Here is a 24,234-nt window from a genome sequence, read left to right as displayed (position 1 = left end):
GACTTGTGTCTCGGTGGCAGCATCCATTTTGTGGATGCTAAGGCTCTGTCTGACTTTAACCGGGGTTACAGGTTACATACATGTCGTGTCCCTCTAGAAGGGTGGAATGCTAACCTCGTCGCCAGAATTGGCGAGGGGTTAGTATTCCAATTCGTATGACACCTTACTCGACATGTTTTGATAAAGCGATACCAGAGTTGGCATATAACCGCGAGGATTATAATGCACTTAAGAGTATATGGTATGCGATATCATGGAAACGGCTAAGGGATAGATCCCGAAAGCCGCAGACAGGCTCAGCTCATGCCAGAGCACCATCTCACACGATTCCAAGCACTCTGCCTTCAGGATTGTTAAGGCCTGCCATAGGAGTGACTGATAGGAGATCTGTGTGTCCATTTTAGGGTTAGATATAGGTATACTATATCTAAAGCAAAGGGTGAGTACACCACCTTGCCCCAGCTGTCGTGCAGCCAGTTGTGTCAGTTTAGTTAGTCAGCCCAGGGGTGGCATAATACATGCTTCAGCCCCTGGGAGACTTCTGGGTGCACCTCAGCCCTGGGTACAGGGACTTGGAGAGGGCCCAGTGCCAATTCAGTACCGGAGTACAATTTGGATAGAGAGAACAGCTAGGCTGTGGGTCTGATTAGCAGGCCCACAGCCAGGGAAAGTCGTAAACCAGTGCAGCAAAAAGCAAAAATCTGGGTGATCATAGGATTGCAGACCCTACTCTCCTACAGGCGGACACTCTTGCTCTCTCTTATGGGTTAGGCTGCCCTATTTAAAATGACTCTCCCCTGCGTCCTATACATCCTGCAGAATTTGCCCAATAGAATCCCGCCAGATTTCTTAAAAAAAAAAAAGGCTAAATCTGTCATCTGTCCTCCCACATAGCCCTTCTTAAGTTTCAAAGGGGCTTGGCAGAGCCAAACATTCTGAAATATTATTGTGCTGCCCAGTCAGTATCAGTGAATGACTGGGTGTTTGCAGACCAGGGAGAACCTGCCTATCAAGTGGACAAAATGGCTTAGTGGTGTAAGGGGTTACCCTTCTGTCCTATACAAGAGAAAACCTGAGTGCACCCTGCCTGCCCACAGGATGTGGAGAGAGGCCACCAAATATTTGGCCAAGGAGGGAAGGCTGATGGAAAAGTCCCTACTTTGGGACAGCTGTCCTATGTCTAAAGTAGGGAGACTGAAAGACTTCACAACATGGAGGTTGATTGGCTTGGAACGGCTGGGTGATGTGTGGAGGGGACAGGTGTTTGTGTTGTTTGAGGTTCTCCAACAGAAATATGAATTGAGGGATTCAGAGCAGTAACAATACTTGCAATTCGTACATGCGCTGCGGGGTCACATCCGGGAAGGAGAGCAATTGTCTGAAACGGCCCCACTTTTGGACCACCTGTTAATGAATCCCCTGACGGGCATAACTACATCAACCAGTTCCAGGAAATTGGTGAATAACTCTCCAAAACCCCTGGTGTCACTGAGTGGCATGAGAGAAAGACCTACGTACACTTGATGATGAAGATTGGGTCGAGGCCAAACAAGGTCCCAGAGAAGTTGCAATATGATCTAATTTCCATTTATTTAGTCCAATTAAAGATCCTCTATAGGGCATATATTATTCTAGAACATTGCTAAATCGAATGGGGCGTGCTGCTACTTCTCTCTGTCAACGGGGTTGTGGGAAGAAGGGGACTTTTATTATCTGTTGTGAGACTGCCCTGTGATACTAGGCTATCCGATAGAAATTGTACGAATAATGGGCAAGTTTACGGGACAGGAGGTCCCTGTGGAGGGCCAGTGGCACCTCCTCCACGTTTTGGGCAAAGTGATCTGGCCTCGCTATCGGAAAATATGGCTTGCTTTAGCTTCTAATGTGGCTAAGCGCAATATTGGGCGACTGTGCCGAGTGGTGTCCCCCAATGTGGCTGATTGGAAGGCGGACCTTGACTGGTGTCATCGGGCAGAGCACACAGTGGATCTCTGCAGAGTTTGTCCGTGCAAATGGGAAAAGGTTTGTGGGAAGGCAAGGAAACTGGGGTCTATGACCTGCAAAGGAGTGAAGATTATTACTGATGTACTGTTCGAATGACAGTTATTTCTTTTGGGGGTAATAGTCTACTGCTTGTTGGAACATTACAGACTATGTTATCAATTTCTCTATGCAAAGATCGTATTTTGTGCCTCCGTGATCTGAGCTATAGTGAACTATTATTGCAGTACTGTATTGCTGCTTGAGCACCTGTTAAATACAAAGAGTAAAAAAAAAAAGTTTGTTTTTACAGCACTTTCTGCAGTCTATGCTTAGCTTTTTACTGCTCGCCTTCCCGAAGCCAATATTATTGGCCTTTATTTTTAGCTTTCTTCCTATTTGACAGATGAGTTTCTTCTCAACTTCGGTGTTTAACAGGATAGATCCTTTCATCCCCTCTTGGGTAATGCCTAACGCACCAGTTAGTTATTTTCCATTTTCTCCTAACTGCCAACAAAACCTCATAGCCGAATCCTGCTTTCCTAGTCCAATAAGGATCTCAGCGTTCCGCTCCCCTCTTCCTCTCTCCCGTTGTTTCTTCAGGTGCATCTCCTCCTTTTTTTAAATGTATTTATTTTAAATAACCTTTTTATTTGGTTTTCATTCAGTGTAACACCATTACAAGTAATCAAGATCACAATTCGTACTTACACAGTCACATTGACGTTATCTCGCTGCTGATTTGTTGCCAGATGCATGTAGACCCATTATTCGCCAAAATGATTCTTCCCCATCACTGATGCTTCTTGTTTGCTTCCTCAACTGACTTCGTTGCAGGATCACCTTCAGTATAAACAGTGGAAATACTTGCTATTGCTTTTTGGTATCCTTTGGCACATACCATCGTCATACACTTTATTTCGATCACCATGATCATGAAAGTGCAACATACATAAATACATCACATAAAAATACATACAGCAATAAAAATTAATAAGATCGACGTAAAATGCAACAAAGGGAGCTCTTAAATTATTAAGATAACATTCATCATAGCAGCAAAGGTGAAATTAGTTCTAATAGAAGAACCATTATATAAAAAACCCCACTTTTTTTGTTGCAAGCTGTAAATTAACAGTAAAGTGCAAAACCAATACATACAAGATAATCTATTTGCAAAAAGTGAGCCTTACAATTCTATCATATATTCATCAAAATGCAAAGGGCAAATAAGATAACAAAGCTATGCTCAGATCATTATCATTGTTCCTTTCAGCCTCTGTGAAACATATAGTACAGGGGCCAGTCTAATCATACATAAGTGAATCAGTTGAACAATTACCTTGTGACGCATACAAAACTTTATTGTATATGGATTTTTTTAGTCATTTAGTTTACGTCCGTATACACTGGTAAATTTGAAACGGATTTCCCTTTGGGAAGCTTGCACATATGTGGTGTATCTGTAGGCATTACACATAGCAGGATTACTGTAAAACTGAAGGTGGGGAACATGTGTGATAATCTGCATGCAACACTCATCTTCTTGTTAAACAAGTTTACCATGGCGTTCTAAATAAGATTGTGAGAGTTGTATTTGGCATGAAGATGTGTACATGACAGCTAGGTATATTGCACAGTATAATGTAACTGCAAGTCGCCTTTGCAGGTATAGTGCTATATTTCTTATGTTTTGAAAAAAGTAGTGTTTTGAAATGAAGAGGAAAAAACAGTTTGAGTGACATAAATCGAATACCTGTTGCTGAATTCCTTTTTCTTAAAAAAATAGTTCTAGCTTTTGTCCCCATGGAGCAGAAGTAGGCATATGTTTCACCTTTCTACTTTACACACCTGAAACAATTCTTAAAACTGTTTTTGTGCACCAAACCTGACTTTCAGTGAGCTAAAAAAGCAAATAAATTGTTGAAGCAAAAGCTCATTTCGATGTATACAATCAGGATTGTGCTTTTGCTCTCTTACCAGGATATTGTTACTCAAAGTGGAGAAGTGTGGCTCAAATGGTTAGAGCGGCCGAACCTGATGCAGAGGTCTGGCCGGGACCAGGGTTCAATACTCGCCTCGGCGGGTCTTGGGCTCAATTTCCTCGGACCCGATAATTCTGGCCTCGGTGCCTATTCTAATCATGGGTCCCACTCTGTGACTCTGGGCAATAGCTTGCTTAATCTCCACAACGGCCCCAAAAGCTCTGGGATGCCTGGTTTCACCCTGGGGGTGCCCAGGAGTGGACACTCACAGGGAAAACCAGGAAGGGTTCCTAAGCGGTATACGTACAGCGCCGGGACACTACCTTCGGGAAGTAGCTGTGCGCTCTATAAATATCGGTACATTTACATTTACATTTACATATTTCTCCAATGTAATACGTTTAGTATGTGAACAAATTCACTCCCTATGGTGGGTTTGGGGGCGTTCTGGGTGGGTAAGACGCTCACAGACTCTTAAAAATGCAGCTATTCACCAGAGTCCAGCAGGTTTCCGACCCTGAAATCGTTTCTGAATGCACTCCTGTTAAGGACAGGGGTAAATAATGTTTTTTATGGGGGGAGTGAGTTGATTGAGATAAATGCCTTTATTGGCCCAGTGCTGCCACATGACTGGTGCCAAGCCGTACATTTTAACAGTGATTTGATTGCCCACTGCAAAGACCTCTGGGGACCCATTTTTCAACTCTGGCAACACAATATTATCTGCAGCTAGAACACTATGCAGTGGGATGTGTTAACAGATCTCTGAAGGACAGGCGCTCAAATCCGTCCTGAACACATTAGATCCTATGATCTACTACATGAAAACTGGAAATCAGCAAAGCGTTTGCACTTTAATGCGTGAAGGTCCATGAAATGCATACCATTGAGTCATAATATCGATTTAGAAGTGCAAGATTTCAGCTTATGGTGTAAGGTATTTAAATACCAAGTTAAATAGAGGTTTTGATACAGGCTGGATCTGTAGGAATGAGTTGGATGTTAAGTTTCTACAACAGTAACTCTTCTTTTCCAGCGCAGGAAGTGCTTGACAACCTGAAGGATCGCTGGTTCCAGGCTGACAATCCTCCTACAAATCAGCTGCTCAACGAGGAGGAATTTCTCTCCTTCCAGCATCCAGAGCACAGCCGTGGAATGCTAAAGTTCATGGTGAAGGAGATCGTGCGAGACTTGGGTAAGACTAGTGGCTAATGGCTTAGAATAAAATGTTTTTGACCAGAGCACAATCTCAGCTTGAAACCATCTCTGAAATGTGCGTGGGACTCATCGCTCTTCCTGGCAGTAGGTAGACAAAGCCTTACGAACAGGAAATGAGAATACCTTGCAAAATATTTCCTGCCCTTCAGTGTTGTGGTGACTGCCAGGAATCCACGTTCCTTTCCCCAGAGTACATTTTAGATTATGGACCTATTCTCGCTGAACTTGTTGTCTAAATTATGCAGCCTTTTGGTTGCCCTTGTCTGTGTAGTCCTATGTTTATTTCTTTCTCTACTAATATAGCCTCCAGATCTGGATACAATATCAACTTGTGGATACTAGACCTGACGAAGGGTTTCAGATGAACTAGACATGCTAACAGCCTCCTGTCCAGGCTTGCCGACATCGGTATTTGTGATCTTGCCTTAGACTGGCTGAGCTCATTTCTGTTGGCTAGATCTCAACAGGTTTGGCTCCCTCCGTTTTCATCTTCGGCTAGACCACTCCGTACAGGGGTCCCGCAGGGCTCGACATTGAGCCCTTTGCTCTTTAATATATATCTGACCCCCCTGATTGATCTAGCCGAATATTGGGGAGCCAAAATTATTGCATACGCGGACGACACGCAGTTGTTGTTCACCTGGCCAGGGGAGGCACTGGATACAAAGCAGATCCAAAATTGTCTGTCCTCAGTCTTCAATTGGCTAGCGTCATCTCAATTGAAGTGCAATGAGAACAAGACGGAAATCTTGCTCTATGGCCAGTTTCCCCCTGACTTTAGGTCACTATTGTGGCCAGTTGGCTTCCCCATTCCGGGTACCTCAAACACCTTGGCTAAGAACCTCGGGGTCTGGTTTGGGGAGGACCTCCGCTTTGAGGGGCACATTAAGAGGCTCACTGGAAGTTGCTTTGGGACCCTGAAGTCTCTTAGAAGGTTTTTTCCGCTGCTGCCGGCCTCTGCCCGCGAGTCAGTCGCGAGAGCTTTAATTCTCTCGCGCCTGGACTACGCGAACGCTCTGTTTAGTGGCTCTCCGGCTTATTTGATAGGGCGGCTCCAGGTTATTCAGAACGCCACTGCTAGATTGTTGGGGAATATCTCCAAGCGGATCAGCGTTAGGACTTACCTTGAGAGCTTGCATTGGCTCCCGGTGCAGCATCGAATTACCTTCAAAATCCTGACTTTGGCCCACAAAGCCATCAATGGACGCGGCCCCGTCTATCTGATGAAACGATTCCTGCGGTACACTCCCAATCGAGATCTGCGCTCAGCATCTCAACACCTCTTGCAAGTACCGCGTTTCCGGCGCATCCGGTTGGGTGGGCACTCTGTGACAGTGAGAGCTGCGCGAGCATGGAATGCGCTCCCAGTCTCTCTGCGCAGCACGGTGGACTTCACGGTTTTTAAGAAAGCACTAAAAACCCATTTGTTTAGATTAGCTGTGTAAATTGTTATGTTACTTCAGTGCTTGGCTGCTATTCTTCCTTTTTTTTTTTTTTCCTTCTTTCGCGCCAGGATACTCCGGCAGTAATTGTGCGCGCTATAAAACAGCTTAACATAACATAACATAACATAACAGTGCTACAAACAAGCCATCTGAACATAGACAGGACCCCCGGAATACCCCCGCTCCCGCCTCCCAGCCTTTCCTCCCTCCCACCTCCCTTGCATATTGGCGGCCGCTGTGCGGTTGCGCCACTGGCGCGCCAAAGGCAAGCCCCCCTGCGCCCATCTGCAACCCAACCGCGGCTAGCTCCATGAACCCTGGACCTCCCACTACCCATCGCTACAACGCCACTACCCACCTCGCAATCGACCCTGGAAGGCCAACAGGCCTCGCCGAAGACAACCCACAGCCAGTTCTCCTGCCTCCACTGCCGCCAGACCTTCACCGCCACCCCGGCCTCCAACACCGCCGACGCCCGCACCGGCGACACCCTAAAATGCATCCTCTTCAACATACGCTCTGTACACAAACACGCCATGAAAATCTGGAACCTACTCGACTTTCTCTCGCCCGACATCGTGTCCTTCACAGAGACCTGGACCAATGTATCCTCCGCCCCCGACATCAGCACAGCCAGCCCAGACGGATACAAGATCCTGAGGAAAGACTGCCCCAACCACGTAGGAGGGGGCATCGCCATCGCTCATAAGAGAGCCCTCTGCCTCACCACCTCCAGCTAAACCTTCCCCTCTGCCGAACACCTACACTTTCAGATCTAGAACACCCCCAAAGCCACACTCTGAGGAACCCTCATCTACAGTCCCCCGGCCGAACACCCTTTGCCACCACCATCACCGACTACATCGCACCCCACGCCATCGCCTCAACAAACTACATACTCATTGGAGACCTCAACTTCCACCTAGACAACCCCAGCCACCCCAACTCCACTATCCTTTGTGACAACCTCGCCAGCATCGGACATAAACAACTCGTCAACACCACGACCCACAGAGCAGGGCACACCCTCGACCCCATCTTCGCGGCAGGAAACGGCGTCCAATTCAGCCACACAACGCAGCCGCCATGGACCGACCACCACTGAGTACACTTCGCCATCAACAAACCCAAGGCACCCAAACCAGTCCCACGCCCACCACGAAGGAACTGGAGCAAGGTTATCAACGAGCAACTTAACTCCACCCTCACCCGAGACAACCAAACCTGGGCCCCCGACGCAAACCACGCAGCCAGAGAACTCCACACCTGGATCTCCACCTTTGCAGACACAATCGCCCCGCTACGCAACCCGACAGACAACGTCCCAGGAAAGCCACCTGATTCACCACCGCTCTCCAAGAAGCCAGACGCACCTGCAGACGCCTGGCGAAGAACTGGAGAAACACCAAGACAACAACGAAAACCACACCACATACAAGGACGCCATAACGGACTACCAGAACCAGATCAGAGCCACCAAGGGGAACTTCATCCACAACAAAATCCTGACCAACTCCAAGGAACTTTTCACTGTCATTCAAGAAATCACCAACCCACGCAGCGGAGCCACAGACATCACCCCATCCCAAGTCCTCTGCGACAAGCTTGGAGCCTATTTCCACTTCAAGATCAAAAACCGCTACGACAACTTAATCGACCGTTCACCAGGCACCACAGACTGCCCCCACCCCCAGAAACACCAGCCAGCCCACCATCTCCAACTGGACACCGAACACGGCCGAAGACACCGCCTCGACCATGAAGCCATCCACTCAGGGGGCCCCCACCGACCCCTGCCCCCCTCAACTTCCAGAAAGAATGCAAGACTTCGCAGTTTAGATGACCAACAGCTGCCTGAAGCTCCATGCCGAGAAGACAGAAGTCCTCGTCCTTGGTACCACCCCTTCTGCATGGGACAGCCCCTGGTGGTCGACTGCCCTCGGAAGCCCACCTACCCCCTCAGACCGCGCCAAGAACCTCTGCATCGTACTCTACTCATCACTCACCATGAACCGACAGATCAACGCAGTCACCTCCAGCTGCTTCAACACCCTGCGCATCCTCCGCAAGACATCCTTGTGGATCCCCCCTGAGTCAATGAAGACAGTCAGCCACACACTCATCACCAGCAGACTGGACCATGGAAACACACTCTACGCCGGCATCAACAAGTCCCTACTCCGCAAACTCCAGACAATACAGAACACCGCCGCCAGACTTGTCCTCGGCATCCCCCTAAACGAAAACATCAGTCAACACCTACGTCTCCACTGACTGCCTGTGGAGAAAAGAATCACTTTCAAAATTCCTATTCACGCCTACAAATGCCTACACAACATCTGACCCAAATACCTCAACGACAGAATAAACTTCCACGTACCCAAAAGAAATCTCCGATCTTCCAACCTCTTACTGGCCGAAACCCTGCGCATCCACAGAGCCAGAGGAGGCGGAAAATCCTTCTTTCACATTGCAGGCAAGACCTGGCTCTTCAGCTGAACAGATCTGCGGACCCCCACCCTCAGCACCTTGAGACCCTCATGGGTGAGTAGCACGCTTACAATTCCCTGATTGATTGATTGATTGATTGATTGATTGTTAGTGGAAATTCTATTTGTCCGGTTTTTTCAATGTATTAGAGAAAGAAAAGTCACCCCACCCCTATAGGTGGATTGCAGGTCCCTGTTCTAGTTAAAACAGAGTTACAGACCACACCATTCTATTTGTCTTCACATCACTGGGATTGCAAATTATTATAAATATCTAGTAGGCTTACTGTTGTGTAAAGAAGATAAATATTAATCAACATAAATTCAAATTAATCCCTGTAATTAGGAATGTAAATGATACATTGATGGATTCAGACATATTGTTATCAAACAAATGTCTATGTAGTCTAATCTTTGATTATGTACTTACCTAGAACCCTCACTAGACACACATTAGTAAGAGGGATGGCTGCAGTTGGAGGATTTATAAGAATTAGGTTGGTCGGGGTCCAACGCAAACAATGAGTGCATTGCATCTCTAAACTCCATGACATGAGTTTAAATTCAAACTTCCTGGAGATCGTTTTTTATTTTTTGGGATGTAGGTGCTCGAAAGCATTATTTAAAATTCTAAGTATACATACAAGCAATACGTTTAAAACTGTCCTTGCCCTGATTAAAAGCACCTGCCGATGTTGCATTTAAGTTAGCGTGTGCACTTTTAAATTCCTCTCAATTAGAATGCTGCCTCAAGACTTGACAAACCAAAGTATAAGTGGTAAATGTTTTTGTTTCTGATTTGGTAGAGCAGATACTTTGTTGTGCATGTTTCATATTTAAAAAAAATAGCTGGCTACTATTTCAGAGCTTAACGTATTTGGAAGAAAATGGATGGTATACGGAATTTGGAGGAGATAGCATGTAGCTTGTTTAAATCACCATTATCATATACCTATTTTGTTTGTAGGAATAGACCCTTCATAATATCTACAGGTAGTTGCAGCTAGTTCCATGAGATGACGAATTCTGTGTTTCAAAGTAAGGCAGGTGGCAACTAACTTGTGGTTGGTAAGGCAAACCTCTCTAAAGAAACTTCCAGTTTATTTGAAGATACCTTTGAAACTATTCATCATGTACATATATTTTGAAAATAAAAAAGCGTTGATTTGTAAGTGTGAAATACTCACAATCTTCAAACAATATGGAGGACATTCTAATGTTTTAACACTTGGCATTTTCAAAAAGCTCCTTGTAACAAAATGTCATTTAATGTAATTCCATTTTACAATTAATTCTTGACACATACTGCTAAAATATAATGGAAAATGTGAGGGACAGAAACCTGTGGACTGAGAAGGGGGACTTATTTTATGACTCATTTTTTTTTTTATTTGATCTCGATTACGTTTGTTTGCAGTTTTGATTTTATTTGTAAACGTACTGGGTTCTTTTTTGTATTTTATTGTCATGTTATAAATTGAAACTGAAAAAACTTTACTTGCAAACCATCATTTTTTAGTTAAATCAAGAACATCGGGGAATATTACTCAATACCATGACATTTTCATATACATGAGATTATATAAACCATCATGACAAAAATAATTAATTTGATGTAAATTACTAAGTAAATGTCGAACGGACAAGAGTTTAGTGATTGACATCATCACTTTACTAATACTACAATCAAAGAAAAGTTTGATCTGTTATTCCTTTCCAGAGCCAACAAACACTGTGTGTCCCACTAGTCAAGCCATTATATTGCATCTTATTTTCAGCCAGTACCTGTTCAAGCAGTACCTATTCAGTCTGTTATCAGCTTATGTTGTGACTTATCCCACACTAGACCAATGATCCCCATCTCCCTGATTTCCCAGGTTCCTCTTGGCCAAATGACCACTTGTTTCTATCACACTTCGTTTAGACAGGCTGAACGGGGCACCAGGGCATTAATTGCATTGCAGTTTTCTGTTTAGATAAGACCAGTCCCTTTGCTCCCTTCCTGGATTCCATGGTTTTGAACAATACTTCTTTTTAGGTTGGGATCCAAGTAGGTATCATTGAAGGATAGCTGTAACATTACATTCCAGACTCTTGAAAATGCACTACTTTGGCAGAGTTAATCTAGGGTACTTTCTTGGTAAGCATTCTAAAAACTCAGCTCGGCATCTGATATCTCACTAAAACAAATCGATATCTAGCAAGGGAAAAGGTCTTGCAGCTTCATGTGACTATGCAGTGCAACTTCCTCCCATGCCCAGCAATTTAATTTTGTTATTTATCACATGTTCTTCCAAGATCATAAAAAAAAATCTACAGTACACTTCAAAGGCCTACCCTCCATGTACCAAGAATTGAGACCTACTAGCAGCCCCTAATTTAGAAAATGGTGCAAAACCAATGATTTGCATTTTAATAAACAAGCACCTAGATATCCCGTGCCCGCCGTTTGATAATCGGATAGCCCATGATAATGCATTGCCAGGAAACAGAATGGTTACCTTCCACTGGAATGAAAGTGAAAATAAACATAACCAGTTTCTTGAAATCTTTATTTTTCTCTCTCACTTTTTTTTTAATAAACATATTTTATTGATTTTAAGCCACAGATACATCACATCATCAACCCCTCGTAGCAGTATCAAATATATGTTCCATTTTACTCCCAACGTAACTCGGATCCCTCCCCCCCATTCGGCAAGTGGTGTGAGCAACACCAGACACTCATATTCACATAACATAACAGCGGCTATTGGGACAATCAGATGTAACACAACGCACTTTGCCTGCATAGCACATGGATGTTCCATATAGTTCAGTCCTGAGCTCCCTCCTGGTGGTCCCGTAAAGCCTGCACCAGCGCTACCCACGCCCTGGCGAGCTCTAGCGCTTTGTCGTTATTCATGCGCTTAGCCTGTCTCATTCTAATAGAGCCTTCGCTATCCGCCCACTTACAGAGCTCCGACCTCCACCTCCTATACAGTGGCCCTTTCTTCGATTTCCAATGCCATGTAATCTCCCTTTTCGCAAGAAGTAGGCCCAGGTCTATGAATTGACTAGTAATTTTAGTCTTGGCTGTGTGTGGAAACCAATGTAGCAGGCACACTGCCATATCAAAGTTAAGATGCCTGTCTGTGATCTCTGTAAGGAGTTCCCCCACCTCCGTCCAATAATTGCCCAAGGCCGGGCAACTCCAGAGCATGTGATCTAAGTCAGCACCCAGCTCACGGCACCGAGGGCATGCCGCGTCTTGAACCCGGAAATATTTGGTAATCTTTCCTGGAGTCCGATATGCACGGTGCAGTATAAAGAATTGTACTTGTTGAAAGCGTGCATTCCTGCTACCCTTCCGCGCCCTCTGCATAATGTGTCCCCACACAGTGTCAGGTATCTGCTTAGCTATGCTCGCCTCCCTCTCTCTCACATACCATTTGTAATGATTTTACAAGAGCTAACATTCTTTTCTGATCATTCCACAAGGTAAATGGACTAATGAGTAGCACATTTGTGATCCCATAAAAAATCACGGTACCTTGTACTGGGATTGAACAGCATAATAAAATAATTTGGAAATGGGGCTTTATTCTGGATAGTGAATGGGGTTTGGACCCATATACAACAGTACAATAATTGGGGCAGGACTATCATCTAAGACAATAATCATGTTGCCATTGGTGATAAAGGGACTTTAATCTGAATATTTTCTAGTTTCACCAATCCCTGCAGCTTCCTTTCTACTTTGCAGATCATCATCACCGCCTTCCTTTCTCTGTGTAACCCTTTACAAAGATGTTTAAAACTCTAAATGGACATTTATAAGGGTAAGCCTTTCAACTTATGTATATCCTAGATCAACACCGATAGGGTGCTGACTTTTTCCTCATTGTAGGAACTTTGAGAAAAATAGGACAATGTCCTAAAATGCCACTACACTCAGTAAACAACTTATACTTGATTTGTTCCATGCTAGTAAGTCGCTTGTGCTTTGGGAAACTTTGCATTGAACTCTATGAAACCTAAATCCTTTATTGAGAAGGGATCTGGGCAGATGATAGGCTATTGTGAACACTAACGTTGATAATGGCCAATATTCCCTTGTAACCCTTTCATTCAGTATTTCTGCTGAAATTACTCTATTCATGTGAAGCTTGCATAGTAATTCCACCCAAAGATTGAATTGGTCCCAAAACCAAAGTCTAAAAGCCTTTTGGGCTGGTAGACTTCCCCACTAATGCAATTGGGTGACATATCCATTATTAAAAACACTTTACATACATTTTAGTACAGAAATAAAGCCTCCGAGATCTACATGTACATTTTTTACAATATATTTTGCCACTCACCTAGCTAAAATGTTCGTAGCATATTACAGTCCACATTTATAAATTAAAGTGCTATACATGAACCACATATATTGTTATGTTTAAGTTTCAGTAACAATACCAACAACACTTCTTTAACAGACGTGTGATCAAACCTTCCACCAGCCCCTCATTATAGATCTATAACAGCTTAAAGGTGAAATAAACATTGTAGTCCACATACAACTCAACTGTAGATCCCAGTGCTGTCCAAGTTTTATTAGTCCCCACATTTTCTATCTCTCGCTTAACTGCTACCTCTGTGATAAGTACTGTTAAACAGGTCTGTGCAGTGTTTGTTATTTACAATGCTAATACATGATAGAAGTGAAAAACAAGTTAGTATTCAAGGACTTGAACATGCTTCCTTAGTTTTGAATATCCAAGATTAGCCCATCTTCTGTGGGTGCCATCATCATGATTAAAACTATAAGCGTAACCCTATCCGTGTTGGCTTTGTTCATTGTGTTCATGTTTTTGACTCTTTTCAACAGACCAGGATGGCGATAAGAAGCTCACCAAGTCTGAGTTCATTTCTTTGCCTGTGGGCACGGTGGAGAATCAGCAGGCACAAGACATTGACGATGATTGGGTTAAAGACCGCAAAAAGGAGTTTGAGGAGGTGATTGACGCCAACCACGATGGCATCGTCACCATGGAGGAGTTGGAGGTGGGTGCTTCCTGCTGTCTTGTGGGAGTCCACGGGTTGTGGAGTGGGGGCACGTGTTTTGTTTTGAGAGACTGCTCAAATGCTGACTTGGTCTAATCTGTGAATTTCTTTTGCTGCTCTGTGTCGCAAGGCTTGTGACTTTACCATTGCTTTATACTCGGCATGGATTCGACATGTGGCAAGAGACATGGGTTTCAAATCTAAAGATCCTCACTTGCCCCCAATCAGGTGTGAAAATAATTCACACAATTGTATGTTGTTTTTTAAATATTTTTTACTGTATTCAGCACGTGCAGTTTATTACCTTTCCTAGATAAAAAGCAAGATTATCTAACCCAAAAGGCAAAGAAATATGAATGAACTTATAATCACAACTTGTCCTCGGGCAGGAATTGCAAGCATTGCTTTTACTCACTTATTCCTTACAGTCCTAAGTAAGTTGAATTCAGTCAAAGAGGGGATGACATCATGTCACCAGTAAAATCGCCTTTTCGTTTTGAACTGTCCTATTCCAAGCCATTGTAATTCAGTAAGTAGTTCCGTAGAATTATAGCACGTCTGCAACTCCCTGAACATGAAAGGCGATTAAATAGTTGTCCAGAACTAGGAAGACAACATTCCTGATGACATGGAGTCAGTCCTAGGATAACCTTTGTAATGGGATTGCTCTTTCCTTACATCATCATCCGCAATTTTATCGGTTTCCTGCTCTTTGTTGGTGATATTTTTATGTGAGTTCGTTGGACGTTTTATTTCAAGATTGCGACCTTAAATTAAAAGTTCAAAATCACTGCAATGCCAGTGCAGCACTTTTTATGATTGACAATCCCTCTCTCTATCCCAAACTAGCTTGCACCGGGGATCCAAAAGACTATCAACTCTCTTTTTTTTAATAGAGTAGTTAGTTTTGCATCCTGTCTCCTTGCTCCTCCTGTGGGAATCCCATGTCCTTCTATTTCTATCTCCATCTGTTTCTTTCATTATAATTTCCATTTTATTAATGTCTTGTTTCACTTTTAAGTTTTGCTTGATTCGATATGTTATCCATAACTGTCTTTGTACTATCTTCCATTCACCTCTAGAAACTATTGTATTGGTTTAAAAATAGTGGAGCAAGATGTGACCGTTTAACACAGTTTTTTCAACTGCAGAAGATCCACCAGGCTTTTGTCCACATCTGTGCAAGCATGTTGCACTGATGGAGTGTTATGGTAATTAATGGGTTGCCATGTTGAAAAAGAAGCACGAAGAATAAATCTTCCTACCACAAGAGTGAGGAGAACGGGAGTGGGCACAGATTTTGGTACATAATTTACTCACAGACCACATGTTGCTGGTGTTCGCTGCCCCATTTTTCTGCTGCAGGCCTGGGTGAGTCGCTGTCACTTGGTCTCACCAAGCAGACCTTTGAATCTGGCGCAGTAGGCAAGACCTTTCCCCTGAGAAAACTGAGACTGACCCATTTTTTTTTATTAAAACAATGGATAAAGCAAAGGAGTCAATAGGAGACTGGTGGTATCATAGATGTGACTTCGGTGTGATTTTTTGGCTAGTAAAGTTGTCCCACACCAAGGTCTTTTCGTGCTACTGCATTGCTCTTGCTCCCGTCTACTCCTTGTTTTCCCCCCGTTTTTTGCATATGAAGCCGCTGTCAGAGAGCCGCTGCGTATTACAGGCATGCTGACTCTGCATGCCAGATAAGATCTTGCAGCCAGGTTGTCTCTGCGGGCCGGATTAAATGTTGTAGCGGGCCGTAGTTGGCCAGCGGGCCGTGGTTTGGAGACCCCTGATATAGCCAATTGCTGGTGTAATTTTCTGTGTACACGTTTTGCATTTTCATACTGTTTAAGTCCACATAGTCTGCTTTTGTGTTGGGTTTATGCAAATGGTAGCATGCATCTAATTACTCTTACACTTCGAGTAACTTTACTACTTTTGGCTATTCACAAAATCTTAAAAAGTTACTCAGATGTGTAGACTTACATATCAACTAGGCCTGGGCGGTAAATTCCATTCCGCTCGTGGAATTTGGGTAATTTTGCATTCCGCGGAGAACGTGGAATTGCCAAAGATTCTGCATCTTCGCAGAATTTATTGCTTGTTAGCGCTTTCAAAAAGCGTGTTCACAAGATATTTCTCCCCGAGCATGCAAACAGCGTTTGCAAACAGGAAAAAAATATTGCGAGCACGCGGAACAAGCAATTCCGCGTGTTCTCAGAGATTTTTTACTGTTTCGCGGAGCTTTGCGGAGCGCGACTTCACAAATTGCACCCACCCCTAATATCAACCCATAAAAAAGGGGTGGGGCCAAATATAAGAGTGTTAATTACTACTGCCAAAAAAGAAACAGTAAGTCCAGCACCACACATGGCGAACCACTGCTAGGATAAAGCCCTCCTACAGAAAATAATGGTGGAGAGACTTAAAAAAATAAAAAAAACACCATTGGGCATAATGTTAAATTAATTAAAATAGTTAAAGGTATAAATAAATATAATTTGATGTTAAAATGTGTTATTTATTTTTACTTTAGGTGAAAATTTTGTTTGTAAATTAAACTTTAGGAAAATCGTTTTAATGTACTATATTTAAATATGTAATTCAAAATTAAATTAATAGTTCTGTAGGATTTTGCATCTTGTTCTACATTTAAAATAAACAGATAACAATGATGTATATAAATATTCAGCATAAAATTATTATGTTCAGTTATTAGTAAAGTTGAATAAACCTTTTTGTTTTTCACTGTACTTTACCACAGGGAAATTTCCACCCTCACTGTGGAGTCTCTGTATCGTAAAGTACAGTGAAAAGTACTAAAGTGGGTTTTGCTAAAAATAAAAAAAATACTAAAAATATTTTTACATTAAATGTAAATTAATGTTATATGTATTTTAAATGTAGAAGAAAATGCTATAGCACTATTTACTTTCTTTAGAATTATATCTAATTTAAATGTATTAAATAAATATTATTTTCTTAAAGTAAAACAAAAATTTAAAGTGATGTATAGAATCAATTAAACATAATTTGATTCAGTTTTGATACAAATGTTACCTTAATTTATACATTCAAAAACATTTGGCCAAAATATTTTATAATTATACAATAAATGTTTAACATTAAAATACATGTACTTGCATTTTTGACTATTTAAAATATTTTAATTTAACAATGTGTTCTTTGGATTTTTATTTTAAGTCCCTACCTCTGGTATTTTCTATTGGAGGGTGTTGCAGTACCAGTGGGTAGCTATGTGTGGTGCTGGACTTGCTTCAGATCTGAGCTGAAGTTGCGCAGTTCTGTATTGGGTCCCTGTTTGACTATAGTAACTTTAGAAGCGCAGTTTGTAAATGGCATTGGGATTAATCTTTTATTGGTGGTTGCATGTCGCTCCCTAAACCCCTCACATTAAGTTGTAAGTATGCCAGTTTTTCCAGCCACGCCTCCCTTGTCCTCCCCATATTTGCTACTAAATTGGAAATTTACATGTAGGAAGATATCCCCATAGAAAAGACAAGAGAGGAAAAAGTGGAGATTTACACTCATAGGTTTCTGAATAGCATTTTGCAGTCCTTTAGTAGTACTATTGTAGTACTGGTAAAACAACTACAAAATGCCGTTTGTGAATAGGCCTCAGTAGTGTTTTGCAGCCTATCCAAGGTTTGGCTATATTTGCAGCTAATGAGATTATTGAGCTCTGAACGCTACTTATCCTAAAGATCATCTTAACCTCAGCTTCTGCTGCACATTGTGTGAAGGGAATCCTCTTTCGGAGCAATAGCTTTTTTAATGATTTAACACAAGGGGGTTGCCCCAAAATTAGAATAGCTCCCACTGTAAATGAAAGAACTGATGCTACTAAGCAAGCGAAGCAAGTGAGCCAAGCCCTCCCTTTACATTCTGATACTCATTAATTATTTCATTCATTCTTTTCCCAGCCATCCACCTATCTTCTCTGCCATCCACCAATCTTCTCTGCCATCCATCCACTCTGCCATCCATCCACTCTGCCACACATCCATCCACTCTGCCATCCATCCACTCTGCCATCCAGCTATCTATCCATCCATCCACTCTGCCATCAAGACACGGTGCCATCGATCCATGCCCACAGTGTTACCCATCCATCGATTCTGCCCTCCATCCACCCGTTCTGCCATCCATCCACTCTTCCATCAATCCACCCATCCATCAGTTCTGCCACCCATCCATTAATCCACTCTCCCATTCATCCATCTTCCCATCCACTCCATCCACTGTCCATTCATCTAACCAGCCGTCCATCCATCTACCCTGCTATCCATCCATCTACCCTGCTATCCATCCATCCACTCTGCTGTTCATCCAGTCATTCTTCCATCATCCATCCATCCACTCTGCCATCTATCCATTAACTGTCATCCACTCACTCATTTATTTCACCCACTCATCCACCCATCCCTTTACTCTGCCATCCTTTCATCTGTAAATCCACCTATCCATTCAATCATTTAACCACATATTCATTCATCCACCCAATCAATCAGGATTTATAAAGCGTGGCTGATCACCCAATGGGGTATCCAGGTGCTTGCAGGTTCGGGAGGCTTATTCAACCAGCCAGGTCTTGAGGGCCATTCGGAATCCTGGAAGTGAGGTGTTGGTCCGAAGGTGCATGGAGAGGCTGTTCAAAGGCTTTGCTGAGGTGTGGGAGAAAGAGCGTCCTCCGCTTCTGCTTCAGTTAGATGCAAAAAGTATGGGCAAGTGAGACTGAGCGTAGTCTTCTTGACGGTTGGTGAAAATTCAGGCAATGATCAATGGAGGTGGGTATTTGGTTGTGTAGAGCCTTGTGTGTATGGGTCAGCAGCTTGGCGTGTAATCTCTTCTGTACGTGGAGCCAGTGGAATTGCCTGAGTTGGGGTGTGATGTGTATTCATCAGGAATGGCCAAGGATGCGTCTGGCTGGGGTGTTCTGTACAGTCTTTGTAGGAGGTGTGCTGTGGTTCCTACGTAGAGGGTGTGCTGTAGTCCAGTCTGCTGATGATGAGGGATTGTGTCACTGTGCGTCTGGTGTGTAGGGGTATCTACTTGAAGATCTTACGTAGCATGCATAGAATAAGAAAGTAGGCAGCGGAGAAGGCGTTGATATGAGTTTGTATGGTGAGCTTGTTGTCAATGATGATTCCAAGGTGTCTGGTGTGGTTGGAGAGAATAGGTGCGGGTCCTAGGTCTGATGGCCACCAGAAGTCATTTCATGTGTTGCTGTTGTTGCCAAAGATCAGTACTTCCGCCTTGCCTGTGTTCAGCTGCAGGAAGTTGTTCTTCATCCAGTTGGCAATGTTTGTCATGCATCTAGGGTAGTTGGTTCAGGTGATGGTGTGATCATCGTTGAGCCACTCCTCAATTAATTGTTCCATCTTTTCATTTTTCCTGCCAATATACATTTTTTCTTTCCCAGTTCTATTTACCCAATTGTTGTTTTTCCTTTCTCCTGCTTACTCGTTTTTTGACCCTGTATTCCAGCGTTATTGATGAGCTTTTGTCTGACAAATTGCAGACAGAATAGACCCATAAAGAACCCCACCCCCGCTGTAGATGATAAAACAGCTGGTTCATGGCGCCCCTGATTCAACTTATATCAACATTCGAAGCTCAGACAAAGCATTCATTAATTTAAACACCTTGTCTTAAGTTGCAGCTCTCTGGACAATCTGCTACTGTTTTAGAGTAAATGGAGGAATAACAGACACATGCTGCAGTGGCAATCATAACTGGCACTCCTTAAAAGCCACAGCAATCCCTCTTTAAACCATGTCTTGTGATTTAAAGAAAATGCGTTACTGACTCTCATCTTGAGTGCATTTATTGCCATTTATCCAGCCTCTGTTCTGTATTGCCTGGCTTTGATTTTGCTTTAAGGGAAGCCCCATCTTCTGGGGAAGAAGCCATTGAAAGCTTCAAAAGGCTGCAAAGAAATTAAACCTTTGGAACCCTCTATTGTTGTCCCTCTCAAAGTTGCCCTTGTCACTGGCGTTCACTTCACTGCCAAGACGCAACACTCATCAATATTCCATCAATCATCAAAGGAGAACTCCACCTCATTGATGACTTTGAAGCAGAAAATTGCCACACCATCTGCTTATTCAGTTTGTCAATGGACCACATTTTCAAATAAGCCCATGTTGACCATTTTAGTTTCCTCCACTGCAGCTTCTGCTAGCCACCTGCCCTTTGCTTAATGCATAATAGCAAACTCCCAAAAACATTTGTACGAAGAAGAGGAAATACAAATTATAGACGAGGTAAAGTAAAATGGACAAGTGGAATTTCCACTATATGGAAGCAATGCATATCATTCCCGAAGGTAAGAGAGATTGATTATCATGAAGAAAACAAGGATACTATTTTCTTGACTCTTACTTCTCACCGTTGTGACTACAGACCACTTAGGGGTTCTCTTCAAAGGTATTGGATGCTTTTCAAAAGGGTTCGAAGTGAGTCCCACTACACATAGGTTCCAGGAACCACCCCCAGCCTGATTCAGTGCTGCCTTTTTATTCTGCTTAATTCAGAGACTCTGTCCCTCACCACCCCTTGTTGTAAATGTAGCCTTTTTAACCGTGCCACACCTTTTAGTAACATAGACATCATTGGGGGAGTCTGGTTTCTTTCAGACACCCCCCCCCCCCACCTACAAGACAGTTGTTGGTGCAAGAAAGACCCAAAGGACAGAGCAGCAGATCAGGATATCTGAGATAAAAGGAAGGCCAAGGAGAAGGATTGGAGCACAGAAATTACTATATGAGAGGCAGTGATCTACAAGAGATAAATTAAACTACTATTTAATCACAGATGAGTTTGTCTCAGTAATTGCTTATTTTTATGTATAACAAATTAAATAGCACTCCACACTTCTTTATTTTCTAAGTGCTGTAAATAACAATGGCTCAATATAGTGGTACTTACTTTTCTATCTCAGGATAGACAGCTCAGCAGCCTTGCTGAAATTCAAAATCATGGCCTGCACATCCAATCACATATCTGGTAAAGACGTCTAGCTGCAGATTCCTTACCATAGAATATTCCCCAGTCAACGGACTGGATCCGTAATTTTTTTTAGAGTTATACCCTCATGCAAGTAGGTGGTGTTGTTCGGCTTGTCGTGGCATCAGCGGCGGTGGCCCACTAGAATTGACTAGCACAGTGCTAATATAGTTGCCACCCCATCGCACTGATGTCCGTTCTTTTCTTTCCGCGCCAGTCAGCATAGATCAGAAAAAGAGATACCCCTAGTCACTTTTTGACTGACCTTTTTCAACTTTTTGTCGAAGCTTTTTTGAGATTTTGTCTCCTTGTGTGGCAGGGATGTCCATGAATAAGGCTGGTTTTAATCCTTGTGGCGCCTGTCACCTACAAATGTCAGCGACAGACCCATAGTTAGTCTGCCATTGTTGTCTTGAGCATGACCATGATGCTAAGAACTGCATCAATTGCCATGCCATGCACTGCAAGGCCGTGAGGGAGCAGTCCTTCAGGCTCCATGCTGCTTGCCATGCGATGCCTCATCTGGCTCGGTCCTGGTAGAGCGGGATGTACCGGTATCAGTCGCGGAGCCACCGTTCTCCAGTATTAGGGGTGTCTTTCATAGATTCACATGCCTGAATCATTCCCCGTCGTCGGAGTGGGAGTCCCATGGTACATAAAAAAGCAATAATATGCCATAAATATGTAGTAATACTAATAGAAAAAGAACCCGGAAGTAAAGTAACCAATGGTACAGTAGGAAAAACTTCCACATCTATGACTCTCATAGTCATTTTGTATAGTCCAAACTACAGCCAAACAGGCGCCAGCACCCACCAGAATGTTCTCCCCAGAGGCTCAGGCTCTCAGATTTGCTACCGCACGTCGTGTGAAAGGGAGTCTCCCTGAGCTCTGCTCAGTTTTCTTAAATCTAACTTCAATTTTTCTACTTTCAAGGATGTCTTCTAAGAAATCTCTCTTTAGAGCCTGTGACTGCTGTGGTAAGCTTCGGCTTTTTGAGAAAGATCCACATAAAAAGTGCATCTATTGCCTGTACCCAGATCATCAGGCCTCTGACTGTAAGATCTGCAGAACCATGCCTCAAAAGACTCTCAGGGATAGAGAGGGTCGTTTACTTCTGTGGTTGAAAAGGCTAAAGGATTCTTCTAATCCTGCTTCTGAGGTAGGCAGCATTGCCTCTGGTTCTACTACAGCCTCTAGGAAGAGGCCTGCGCCTGAAGGAATGTCATCTCCTAAGGCAAAGGTGACTAAAAACAACCACCTACTAAGGGACTGGATAAGCCTTCAACATCCACGGCTGTCCCCACAAGCAGAGGCATGGAAAGCGCTTCTGTCTCTAAAAAGGGAACAATCATCAAGTTTCCTCAATCATCTGAGAGGAATTTACCACAGGCCTCATCTCCTCCAATGGCGATGTCCACTTCAGCCTCCTCGTCGACGAGAACGACGACTACAGTGACATCAACGGTAACTTTTTCCTCTCCTAAACCTTGTATGGTTATGTCATCGTCAACATCATCTCCAACTATGGTGTTTGTTTCTGTGAGGCCTGTATCGTCGACGTGCCTCGTCGTCGACTCCTCTGAAGGCTCTACCGCCGACGAAAAACAAGTCGTCGACGAGCTCGTCGACGGGCTCCACACCGTCGACGAAGAGTGTCCCGTCGACGAAGAGTGTCCCGTCGACGAAGAGTGTCCCGTCGACGAAGAGTGTCCCGTCGACGAAGAGTGTCCCGTCGACGAAGAGTGTCCCGTCGAAGAAGAGTGTCCCGTCGACGAAGAGTGTACCGTCGACGAAGAGTGTCTCGTCGACGACGAATGTCCCGTCAACAAAAAGTGTCCCGTCGACGACAAAACCATCGGAAGGGAATCCTCCGACGACGACGCAGTTATCATCATGCACGGCACTACAGGTTTGGTCTCCGTCTACGGTGTTTTTAACACCACAACAGGCATCAGGGCAAATACGTGAAACAAAAATGCAGCTTTCACCCCTTTGTATTTCACCTCAAAAGGTGTCTTCTGAAGTGCCAGACCAACTTTTGGACACTGAAAGTGAGGATGAGATGGTCCAGAATGCATTTGGACAAGCAACTAGTCCATCGGAGTAGCATATCAAACTTCAAGAGGAGGAATATGATGCTTCTCAATCTCCCGTTAATATATCGACACCAGTGAGTAACCCAGTTGCTCAGGTGCCTATGGCATTGCTATCCAACTTACAATATATGCTGGACGATTACTATAGGAGGTTCCCACCATCAGAATCGGCAGGTTCTGGACCGACAACTCCAACTTCTGAAGTACCTCCATCTGTGCTCCCACCGGTGTGTCCGTCCTCACACTCACAACCTACTCAAGAGGGAGCTCCGCAGTCTTCGGAGGATGAATATCAAAGGGAAGAAGGAGAAGTAGATGATTTATCGGAGTGGGATGACTATCAAGTACAATCTCCTTCACCATCTCCTCAGACTACGTCCGCCTCCCCTCCGGTGGATGTAGCGAGTTTTCACTTACTAATGGAGCGTGCAACTGAACGCTTTCACATACAGATGGAACAAACGCAACAAGAATGTTTCTTATACGATTTTAAGGATCAGCCCAGACGACAAATAAAAACAATACCCATCATTGATTTCATCTGGAAGGAAGGGATTAAGGTAATGCCAACGCCGGCCTCCATTCCTCCGGTCTTGCCACGCATTGATAAAAAGTATAAAGCTCCCGAAAAATCGCCTGCATGTCTGATTGGACATCCAAAACTTGACTCAGTAATTGTTCAGGCTGCCCAGAAGCGAGCCAGAAATCCATCCTCTGCAGTTACGGCGCCGCCGGACAGGGATGGCAGACGCCTAGACTCAATTGGAAAGCGTGTTTCCACCATGGCTGCAACAACTGTTCGTGCTGCCAATGCATTGGCCATTTTGGGGCGGTATGACCGCCAAATGTGGTCGGACATCGCACCTTTCATCGATCTCCTCCCTGAGCAATCCAAGGCTGAAGCACTCCAAATTCTTCAAGAAGGCCAAAGAATCTCGGAAGAGATTATTGATTCAGCTGT

At 43.8% G+C, this 24,234-nt stretch overlaps 1 protein-coding gene across 3 annotated transcripts in view; it reads left to right on the top strand.

The window, feature by feature from the left end:
• The window catches only part of SDF4 (stromal cell derived factor 4), a 187,755-nt gene that overhangs the window by 140,012 nt on the left and 23,509 nt on the right, over positions 1-24,234 (top strand). For all 3 annotated transcript variants that reach the window (XM_078642371.1, XM_078642372.1, XM_078642373.1), the window contains exons 5-6: positions 5,002-5,160; positions 13,973-14,148. In XM_078642371.1, the coding sequence (XP_078498497.1) occupies positions 5,002-5,160; positions 13,973-14,148 (335 nt within the window). The remainder of the gene's footprint in view (positions 1-5,001; positions 5,161-13,972; positions 14,149-24,234) is intronic.

The sequence above is a fragment of the Lissotriton helveticus genome, chromosome 5_1 (assembly GCF_964261635.1).
Source record: "Lissotriton helveticus chromosome 5_1, aLisHel1.1, whole genome shotgun sequence".
Lineage (NCBI taxonomy): Eukaryota > Metazoa > Chordata > Amphibia > Caudata > Salamandridae > Lissotriton > Lissotriton helveticus.
Note: the sequence above shows the minus strand (reverse complement) of the source record. Positions and strands in the feature narration are given on the sequence as shown.